The sequence below is a fragment of the Mytilus trossulus genome, chromosome 7 (assembly GCF_036588685.1).
Source record: "Mytilus trossulus isolate FHL-02 chromosome 7, PNRI_Mtr1.1.1.hap1, whole genome shotgun sequence".
Classification (NCBI taxonomy): domain Eukaryota; kingdom Metazoa; phylum Mollusca; class Bivalvia; order Mytilida; family Mytilidae; genus Mytilus; species Mytilus trossulus.
The window spans coordinates 83,856,522-83,867,995 of record NC_086379.1 but is presented as its reverse complement, the minus strand read 5'-3'; the positions used below and the strand labels follow the sequence as shown (position 1 = coordinate 83,867,995).

The following is an 11,474-nucleotide window of genomic DNA, read 5'->3' as shown; positions in this document are numbered from 1 at the left end:
GACCACTTTCGAGTTCATCCGTCACCGGAAAAAACTCTTCAATTATACGCGTCTTTATCACCGTCATTTGTGCGTTTAGTGGCGTCGTCACTTCCATTCCAATGTTGAGCGAGTGGTTGGAAAACTATAATTCTATATTGTACGAATTATTCGGCAAATTGAATTCTCAAAATTGACAACCAGCACTGCTGTCATTAGGGAATTGTCATTAAGTACCTACAGAACAATCATTATTTCTAGTTTATCCTACACAGTGACGATCACTAAGACGCTTGATGAACGTAAATAGTGCATGGATACAGGCGAGCCCCTCGATCTGGTAAATGACGTCATAAAGGCGTGTATAATTGACGAGTTTTTTCCGGTGACGGATGAACTCGAAAGTGGTCTATTGTATTTCAAAATGTTATAACAAACGACGGGAATGGATATGACAAAAATACCGGAGTGTTTAAAGCACCACATGCTTGGACCTATTCTTTTACGATAACCATAATGTCACATTGGACACAAGACATCAGTGTTGAGTTAATCAAAGATGGACAAATTATTGGATCCATATATTGCGGAAATACTGCCTCCTATGGTGTTGGTTCACAATCAGTAGTTATTCATATGAATGTCGGCGATGATTTCTGGATCAGAGTTGCAGATAATAGTCACAATACCGGTAATAATAAAATATATGGCGGAGGATTTTCTTCTATATCAGGATTTCTAATAAATGAACTTTAAAATAAATATATTTTGGCATTATTCTGTTTTTCTTCTTCTACAAAATGCAAATCATAAATACAATCGTGCTGGCTTAAAGCATGAATAAACATACTTTGTAATGAGTTATTTCAATTTCAATAAACAAAGCATTACTGTCGATACTTGGCTTGTTGCTCGACATATTAATTCTGTTGGGTGTAGTTGAGTGTCATTTAACCACACATACTGTATTCAAATGGCAACATATTGTGCAAAAATACTGACGGACATTTTTCTGTACTTGTATGAGACCGAATAGAATGAAAACGTAAAACCAAATTACAGAGGACAAATAAAGGTTGTACAAATATCGTGGAAACTCCAAAAAAGATTGCATGTGTTTTGTTTGCAAATCAAACCTCACTAAAATGTTATGTATTCAAAAATCACAACCAGATACACAACTGCCATTTTGTAACCTGTATTTGTCTTTAAACTGTTTTGATTCTAGAGAACCGGCATAATATTAATGTTACGATTTTCATTATAGAGATTTATGAAAGAAAGAGTTATGAGTAATTACCTTTACATATCTTTTGTACCAGGACAATATTCATTGGGCTAATTACACAGTACTACATCCAAATGTTTAAATAAAGGTATACATAGCTGATATAAAATGGAGGAGAAATTACGGCAGATTATAATTATATATTCCCAAAATAGTCAACGATTTAGACCTATAACAAATCATTATCATTTTTGAATTAACAACATTGAACGGCACCACATTACTGCATCAGATGCCTATTTTGACACTTTATGTCTCCAATGGTCTCTTCAATGACGATTGCGAATAAAATGATACAAACCATCAAACTAATTTTAACGTTGCATACTAATATACCCAAAAAAGATCACAAGTAAAGCCAAACAGGGGAATTTTGCTTTGGTTCATATTCATCATTGACTTTTAAATATTTGACTTTGAGCGTTCCTGATGAAGGTTATTTCATAAATGTTCTTCGGACGCATGGATTTTATAATGTGTTGGTTTCATTTTTATAACAATGGGCTAATACCACTGCTGGTGGACTATCAGTCCCCGGTGGTATCATCAGCTCAGTAGTTAGTACTTCGGCACTGACTTAATTTATAACAAACCCTTCTAATATTTTGAAATTATTTAGAAACAAAGGTTTTAACTCCTTTAGGTAAAGTTGATCTTAGATGGGTTAAACTATTTTTTAAGGTCCTTTTTGTTCATAAACTTTTAAAATGCTTCGGTTCTTTTACATCAACGCCTTTCATTTATTACGCACTTTGGGCGATCCTGATAGAGATAGATACAAAAACACTTTGGACGCATGAAATGTATTACGAGTTTTTTATATAACAGTTACTTTTCTGTATACACAAACGGTTATCAATAAATGAGCACTAATACAATATGCATTCGAAAGAGTATGTTTGTTTGAAAGTATTTTGATGCGTGCTTACTCTTTGTATAGACAATTTTTATTTAAACACTTTTAACTACATCATTAGCTATGTATAGTCTTCTATTTAATTTATTCGAGTGTACTAATATACTGTTCATTCAGAAATTATTGCGATATTTTAATTATTGCAAAAAGTACGACAGAGTTATATCTGCAATAATTCAAACTTGCATTTTGAAATTTTCTAAGTAAATTAAACAGGATTTTTTTCAATATCGCAAAATTAAATATCGCATATCAGTCTAAAATGTAAAAATCGCTATAATAGATATATGCAATAATTTTCAACCTAGTCGTCAAATAAAGTTATCACTAAATAACATTAATATATATATTAATTTTCTTTCGTTTTTTACTCTTTGGTCCTGATTTTGGACTTGCCTATGAATAATGTGGTGGATGAGGTATGTTTTTTTATCGATGCACATCCGTAAATCACCAAAACAAAAACACAGACCAAACGTTGCAGGCTATTTATCACTCGATTGTCAATACTAAGGCAGTGAATTCAAATCTTGCATGTAGCAGGTTTGCTCGACTCTAATCCTAATTTACTTTGATTGTCAGCTTCTTTTACGAAGGTCTGTGAAATACGGCTTCTTCCACCAATATAAACCGACTACTTCGGAAATAATCCTTAAAGTGGCGTTTAAACACCAACACCAAATTAATCATGCGAGCACTATTTACTGGTTACGTGGCAAAGTTGCACTCTGGTTAATTTATACCTCTTGATCATTACACTGTATAATCAGAGACATTTCTTAAATGATAAAAAAAATGAGTCAGAGCTTAATATCACAGTTTTAACACAACACTGTTTTAATCAGAAAAGTATTTTTCAAAACTGCTATCCCCTTGAATAGTCGAACTAGAAGTCGTACGTCCTATTTTAGTCTCTATGATCGTTCTAGTTGATTCATCATTTTATAATCTATTTGAAACATTTTCTCGTTATGGATCTTAAGCAAACGCATTCTGACCAATATTATAATTGCGTCCATACACGGTCAAATGATATAGTAAGATATCCAATATGTACATGATCTTCGGTGAAACATAATGGAAAGTTATTGTATTGGTACTGCAGCAGTCCCTGCCCTGTAAAATAAACACAATTTGGCATTAGTAAGAATCACTTACATTGTGGAATCTTTAGTCTTGAAAAGTTATTTGGATTGAGTTTAAATACTTATTTATTTCTGAATACAATAAAACGGAAGTATAATTCGACGAGGCAATAACAAGTAATTGGACACAGATAACACTACAGCTAACAGAAGAAAAAATAGCAACTGACGGCCCACAAAATAATACACAAAAACGAACTAAGAAACATCTCCACAAATAGCTAATGACTTCAGCCGTGTTAAACATGTTGAAATACAGAAATGAATATTGCTTGACACTCTCTAGATACATACAAGTCTGCAGACAGACTCTCTTCGTCATACCATTACTGTAAAACGAGGAAATCATGAGAAAAACAACGTTTTGATAAAATGCTAATGTAGAATTCTGTCCACATGTAGAAAATCAAAGAGGACTATCTCTCATTTAGTAACTGATATTAAGGATAGCCATAGACAATAAGGAATGTAAATTTATATATACTAAATATTAAAAAATCCACCCATGGTGATAATTTCACGTATTCGATTTTAAACTATCAATCATGCGTCAAAGAAACCATAAACGAAAGTAAAAGATTAAATCTGAGGGAATCACATGAACTTAAAAGGAGTGTGACCGGACATATTAGAATTTGGATTTTTAAATATCTTTGCATCAAGCATCATTTAAAAAAAGTAATTGTCGAAATGCACATTGGCGCAGTAAATTTGATATCGTTTTTGTTATTATAAGACGTGTATAGAAATATATATATATTACCGTTCTAGCAGGTATACTAGGATAATTCTTCAGTAAATCGGATAACGGTCCAACCATATGGTCCTCCATAGTTCCACCATGAAATGTTTCTCGATTAAATTTATCTGTTGTATCAGATACAGGGACACCTTGGCTATCTAAACACTTTCCAATATCCACATCTTCATCTTTGCCATCTTTAGGACAGTCTTTATATTTAATTCCAAACATTAGTTTATTTAAAGCTTCCTTACTTAGAACATATCCTGCACCACCACTATTATACCCTTGTTTTGTGTACAGTTTATAGTTTTGGCCCAAATACACTGGTTCGTCACTTTTAAAGTATGATAAGAAGTGTCTTAAATTTTCCAAAATAACATACGTGTCATCATCAGCTTTTAAAAACCAATTATAATCTGTGAAATGTCTATATACATATTCAAATGCTCGGATAACTTTATCTGTAAGATGTTTTCTGCCATCTTGAGCTAAATCTAAGTAAACGACATTCGGTAGTGTAGTCGGTCTGTTTGTGAAGAAAATGGTTTTGTTACAACGTTTTCCCCATGTATCATTTACAGCTTTAGCTTTGGAGAGTAAAGTAGTATGTGTTGTAAGGACTAGACACAGGATTGAAGATGGCGATGGTGACTGAGTAGATTTGTTTCGTGTGATTGGTTTTCTAAAATAAATATCTTGTTGTATCTTTGAACTGTGTGTATCAGATTGAATAACTGGAAAAAAAGTTTATAGTTTGATCTTACTACAGTTTCATATAAATTTAAATTTGTATTTCATTTACTATTCATTATAGTATACCACTTTGTTGCTTCATTTATTTACTCAACCTCAAAACTATAGCTCAATAAGATTTCCATTTTATAATCATGTCGGTTTTTCTTTTGAATCAAACTGTGAAAAAACAAATTAACCATGTGCATAAAACTGATTCAAACTAACAATCATATAAATGAACTAGGTGATGATAGCATTACTTTACATTCAACTAGAAAATTAAAAAAAACCACACACACGATAAGACATAATTCAACATAAATCTTTAATCAGATTCCTGACACAAAATAATTCTGAATTCTCACAAGCGGAATTATTTTGTACCACTGACGAGGTAAATGGATGCACACAGGCTGAATTTGACTAATTCTATTGAACAGGTAACTGGCTTTTCATAAGCGAGATTGTTTTAAACCACTGACGAGGAATATAGCGTAAAACATTGACCCCGTTTCTGACTTCTTACAAGCAGGATTATATGAAGGTATACGAGTTAAATGGATGACATAGGCAGAATTAGACTAAGCCATTGACCAGAGTTTTTGGTTTCTCACAAGCGAAATAATTTTAAACCACTGACGAGGTAAATGGCCACATACAAGCGGAATTAAACTAAACCTAGGTTATTATATCAAACCAGTGACCAGGTTTCTTAGTTGTCACACGACGGGTTAAATTTAATCATATTGTTATTAAATATAAGAAAATGAGTGTTACCATTGATGTATGGTCCTATCTGCAAGACGGTTAACAGAAACATTAAGAAAATTATGAGAAATATCACAACAAAACGTCTTCTTCTCTTGAATGCTGAAAAGTTTTCCATAACTATTTTCCATATTCAAGCTCTGTAAAACAATGATAGAACATTTATGATAGACTTGATATAGTCATGTTTTTAACTACCTGTTAATAGAACATTCAATTGTTTGAAATAATAAAACTTTCTTCACCATGAACAAATCATCTTAGCTGTAATGGGCAAAACCTTTCGTATTGTTGGGTTCTCATCCACTTCAATTATGTGTTCCACTTGGCCTTTTGACTTTTATGATATATCATAGATACATGTTTTGTGGACGAAACGTTCGTGTTTGGACTTTTGATTTTGCCTTTTGATTTTTGATTTTCCTTTTTGAATTTTCCTCGGAGTTCGGTATTTTTGTGTTTTTACTTTTTTTTTTTTTTGACACTTACAGTTTTGGAATTGTATAAGGGACTTTCTGTTTTTGTTTTTATACTTTTCACTTAATATAATATCTACGTAATACCAATTACAATATGGTTTCCCATGCTGCATTATGCTATTTATTTTTCTTTTATATATGGTTATTTTAGCAGATTAATTATCATCTCTATTGATCAACAAGTAAGCTACGTAACCCAGGGGTATATATATGTTGTTCTCCTGGATAATATCTTGGCATAATCATGATTTCGTTACAATAGGTTTGGCGTGTGCATATTGGATATACATTTCCTAACTTATTTTGTATTCAGGAGCATAAAGCAAGGACTCAGACTCTGTAAAACGTGACTATTGTCTGAACAGAAATTTGATAAACCAAGAATAGGACAAAGAACGTCTCGTCAATTCATTAAAAAATATCGTTTTTGCTTATGTTCTTTGCCCGTGTATACAACTTTATGTGTTTCTTTCTTGCATATGACGTGGCTCTAAACTTACACATCCAGTCATTGTGTTATTATGTCATAGTAAATGTTTGTTTATATTTCTGTGTGTTGTTTTAGTGATTAAGAGAACACACTGTTGACTGCTTCACACCTATTTTTACCATTTTTATCTACAAGTATTATATAAATATAAGAAGATGTGTTACGAATGCCAATGAGACAACTCTCCATCCTCATATGTCTATTTGTCTTGTTCACACATCGTTGTCAATAATATATAATTTTATACGACACGGGAATTTCTCGCTACATTGAAGACCTGTTGGTGACCTTCTGCTGTTATTTTTTATTTGGTCGGGTTGTTGTCTCTTTGACACATTCCCCATTTCCATTCTCAACTTTATATCATACCAGTGAGAGGTTTTGCTAAGTATAAAACCAGGTTTTATCCACCATTTTCTACATACGAAAATACCTGTCCCAAGTCAGGAATGTGACAGTTGTTAACCATTCGTTTGATGTGTTTAATATTTTGATTTTGCCATTTGATTACGGATTTTCCGTTTTTGATTCCTCGATGTTCAGTAGTTTTGTGATTTTACTTTTTGTCACTAAATGATTGTGAAAGGAATATACACTTGTCTAAATGTAGAAATGAATATTAACATTTTACAGGGTTCTACTGTTGTTGTTATGTTTAATTTTGATGCATAACCTTCATTTGTATATTAAAGTGGTAAACATATCTTAGTCTTTTTAATTTTTGGGTACAGATTGATAATCAAATACAAGCAGTAACAATTCCCACTGATCAAATATTTAATATGCAAGAGTTATCTGGCACAGATATTAAGCAAACACCAATATTCGATCATGTTTACTCAACTATGCATATATATCTCGAGAAACCAATTATATATGTAAAACTCGAAAGCGCGATGGTCACGCTGAACTGCGATGGTTTGGAAGGACGTTTCAATATGTTTCATGCGAGTGGATGAAAGTTTCAAGTACTAGTAAACAAAGGACAAAGTAAAAGAAAGTAAAGAACGATTCAAGTCTCGAACAGTTTTAAGCAGTACTCGTGCAGGTGGATATCACAAACATGACTATTTGCGGCTGTAAACCATTGGAAACAAAGCGTCAAAAGATAAACTTGGTTACATTTATAAGAACGCCGTCGCTCTAGCCTAATTTAATTGTGGTTACAGTAAAAAAAAAAAATGTTAGGCCGAAATTAACCTGACTGGTCTTTCAGTGAATATTCAGATTTATCTTATTCTCCTCAGTGGCGAATCAGCTAATTTAAAAGTTTTTGACAGAAAAGGACAATTACTTTTATATAGACCTACACTCTGATTTTGAGTTTTTTTAATCTCCTACATTATATTTTCGGACTCGATGCTACTGTGTATTATATATTTTGATCTGGACGTCATTTATGAGTCTTAAGTGGACAAAACGCGTGTCTGGCGTATCAAATCATTAGCCTGGTACCTTTGATACTATTTACGGACTCCGGATTGAACAGTTATTATGTAAGTTACTAATGATATCGAGACACTTACCTGGTAATAAATGACTATGTGTGTTTACATGTATATCACATTCTGTAGATATGCAGAACACTAAAAACAAAAGCTGTCGATGGCCAACATGCTGCATGTTCTCCAATTTATTTGTATTGTAATGTTGTGTTGTCATTTTAATATTAAAGTTAACATGGCCATTAAAGAGGGAGGTTTTTGGCATGTCACAAAACCATTTTTCCATTAAATGCCCTGTAACAAGTCAGAAAAATGGTCATTGTTACATAAAAGTTCGTTTCTGTGTGTGTTACATTTCGATGTTGTGTCTTTTGTGTCGTTGTTCTCTAATATTTGTTACGTGTCCCTCAGTTTTAGTTTGTAACACGAATTTGTTTTTCTCTATCGATTTATGAATTTTGAACGGCGGTATATTACTGTTGCCTTTATAAATTAATTAATAGGGGAAAACAACCATCATCAGAAAGAAATGCTATACCCCAGTAAACATGAAATCATTTAATATTGAAATGTAATATTAATTCATTAAGTATTCTCCGTGAATACCTTATAGCTAATATACCAGGGATACTTATTGTAAAGCTGTTTACCAAGTTATTTTAAACAGCAATTATGTCAAGTAAAAAAAATAATAACAGGAAAATTAGAAAATCGTTATTTAAAATTTACCTAGGCAATGTTAGCATACAGGGTTAAAACAAGTGATGTTTCATGCTTCAAAAAGTAAAAGTGACAAACATAACAACCTCCGGGGGCAAAATCAAAATCAAAAACACATCAAACGAATGGAAACAAATGTCATAGTTACGATTTGGTACATTTATTTCCTTATGTAGAAAATTGTGTATCAAACCTGGTTTTATAGATATCTAAACCTTGTCACATGTATGACAAGGGAGCCCTGATATACTAAACGGGATTGAAATGATGTACGCCAGTGCACAGCTTTACAATAAGTATTCCTGGTATAATAGTTATAAGGTATTCAGGGAGAATATTAATTGAATTAATATTACATTTCAATATTAAATGATTTCATTTTTACTGGGGTATAGCATTTCTCTCTGATGTCACGCGCTTTTCCTCTTACTATTGGTGCGTTTCTCTCAGTTTTTGATTGTGACCTGAATTCGTTTCAGTTAATTCAATATGTGGCTATCGAACATCGGTATAACACGTTTGTCTTTATTTTGTATTTAAAAACTAATATCATGTACCGATATAATGATAATTTTTAGTCTTTTGTTTCCTTTATAATAATAAAAAACATGTTATGAAATAGTGTACCAATGACGTTTTCTGAAACTACCTTAATTTGTTAAGCTATATATAATACATAAACCCGCAAAGACTTATATATGTACCAAAGGAACATTTAAGATTAAGCCAATTAATCTACAGTCAACTTGTCATAATTTCTTAGTAATGAAACACACATAACTACTCATCAATTGCAGATAACTATTCTCATTAGGAAGACTTGAACATCGGTCATATTTTCGAATTGCAAATGCAGTCAAAACCAATTAAACATTATTAAAACTTAAAATATATTCGCTGTATGAAACCCCTTTATTTTTGCTTCTACTGTTCAAAAGGAAAATTGATATGATTATGGCAATTACAGACAAACAAAAATTGTTAAAAAATTATACACATATTTTGAAACACATTTAGAGAATAAGTTATCAATATAAACTTTGAACTATTGAAATTCTTGTAAATGAAGTTTCATTTAAGTGGGTAATCATAAGTTTATAACAAGTTTTAATTGCAAATAAATTATTTCAGATGAATTTGAATACAAGCTATGATTGAACGGTTCTTAAATATATTTTTTAATTAAATCATTCTTTTTTATTTTCCTATCCTGCTCCTTGTTGTGCCAGATTGTCAAAAGTGAAGCATTTCACACATAGCTATATTACTTTTATAATACTATTATTGTTAACTGTACATTCCATGTCATTTCACACATAGTTATATTACTTTTATAATACTATTATTGTTAACTGTACATTCCATGTCATTTCACACATAGCTATATTACTTTTATAATACTATTATTGTTAACTGTACATTCCATGTCATTTCACACATAGTTATATTACTTTTATAATACTATTATTGTTAACTGTACATTCCATGTCATTTCACACATAGCTATATTACTTTTATAATACTATTATTGTTAACTGTACATTCCATGTCATTTCACACATAGCTATATTACTTTTATAATACTATTATTGTTAACTGTACATTCCATGTCATTTCACACATAGCTATATTACTTTTATAATACTATTATTGTTAACTGTACATTCCATGTCATTTCACACATAGTTATATTACTTTTATAATACTATTATTGTTAACTGTACATTCCATGTCATTTCACACTTAACCTTTAACACACAATGTAGTTTGTTTTTATGTTTATAACGTTTACCGTTATACATATGACATTGATGATTGATATGGTCATGAAATCTTGACAATCAATAGACATAAAGGTTTAAAAACTTAGATTATTCGTCCTTATAAATTAATTAAAAATCAGAATTATAAAACATATATCACTACGAGTGCGTTTTATATTCTAGAAATTGCGTTATATTAGTTCTGTTTTGCCGAATACGATTTGTAAACTACTTTTTTGTAGACGAAACGCGCGTCTGGTGTATATACAAAATTTAGTCCTGGTATCGATACAAGGTAAGAAATTGTGCTCCGTTACTCAATTCACATTTTGACTATATTATTTATTCTGTCTGTTTTGTTCACGCATCGTTTTAAATATAACGGATTTTGATACGACTGTCAAACAAGTGAGAGGTTTAGCGCTATAAAACCAGGTTCAATCTACATTTTGTACTGAATTGACTCTAAGAGGTGCAATAGTATTTGCTAAATATCAATGCAACATGTTACGGACTAAGGCACGTTAAAACATGAAATTCTTTATACTTCTTCTATGCTTATAAATGTTCATAAACTGACTTTTGGATTGCTTGACAAAAGGTCTTATAAAAGATTATACAAACTTTGTCAAAGAGTTCGAGGAAAATATAATAAAAAAAACCGTCGTAAACAAGTGCCATCAAAAGTTAATACACATCAAAAGAATTTTAACAACAAGAAAACGAAAACAAATTAAAAAATATGCAAATTATATTTATGTTTTTCTTAAAAAAATAAGATACTTACCTTGGTTGTTTCCACGATATAATGACAATTGCTTACTCTATAACTTAAGTCAAGAATATTCTCCCTTTAAGCAATGTATATGATCATTGTGAACTGGGCCGTGTATTCTTTTTTTAACCTTAAGACCACCTTGTATAATTAAAACATGAATAAATAACGTACAAGATCAATGAATATCTGTTTCTCACATTGAAAAGTGCATTAAAAGGAAAAT

General features: G+C 31.4%; 1 protein-coding gene across 1 annotated transcript; it reads right to left on the bottom strand.

Annotated features, from left to right (window-relative positions):
• Nucleotides 1–2,300: 2,300 nt before the first annotated feature.
• On the bottom strand, nt 2,301–5,712 carry LOC134727297 (glycoprotein-N-acetylgalactosamine 3-beta-galactosyltransferase 1-like). The gene is made up of 3 exons (XM_063591674.1): nt 5,586–5,712; nt 4,092–4,807; nt 2,301–3,299 (listed from the first exon to the last, which is right to left on the bottom strand). The coding sequence occupies exons 1-3, from the start codon at nt 5,692–5,694 to the stop codon at nt 3,162–3,164; spliced, it is 963 nt and encodes a 320-aa protein (XP_063447744.1). The 5' UTR covers nt 5,695–5,712; the 3' UTR covers nt 2,301–3,161.
• Nucleotides 5,713–11,474: the final 5,762 nt, after the last annotated feature.

Bases quoted from the DNA above. Each gene is read 5' to 3' on its own strand.
- LOC134727297 (XM_063591674.1), bottom strand. From the start codon at position 5,694: ATGGAAAACTTTTCAGCATTCAAGAGAAGAAGACGTTTTGTTGTGATA. The intron at 4,808-5,585 runs GTAACACTCATT...CTTTTTTTCCAG, and splicing joins GATAGGACCATACATCAATG to TTATTCAATCTGATACACAC. The intron at 3,300-4,091 runs GTAATATATATA...TTTATTTTACAG, and splicing joins CTAGTATACCTGCTAGAACG to GGCAGGGACTGCTGCAGTAC.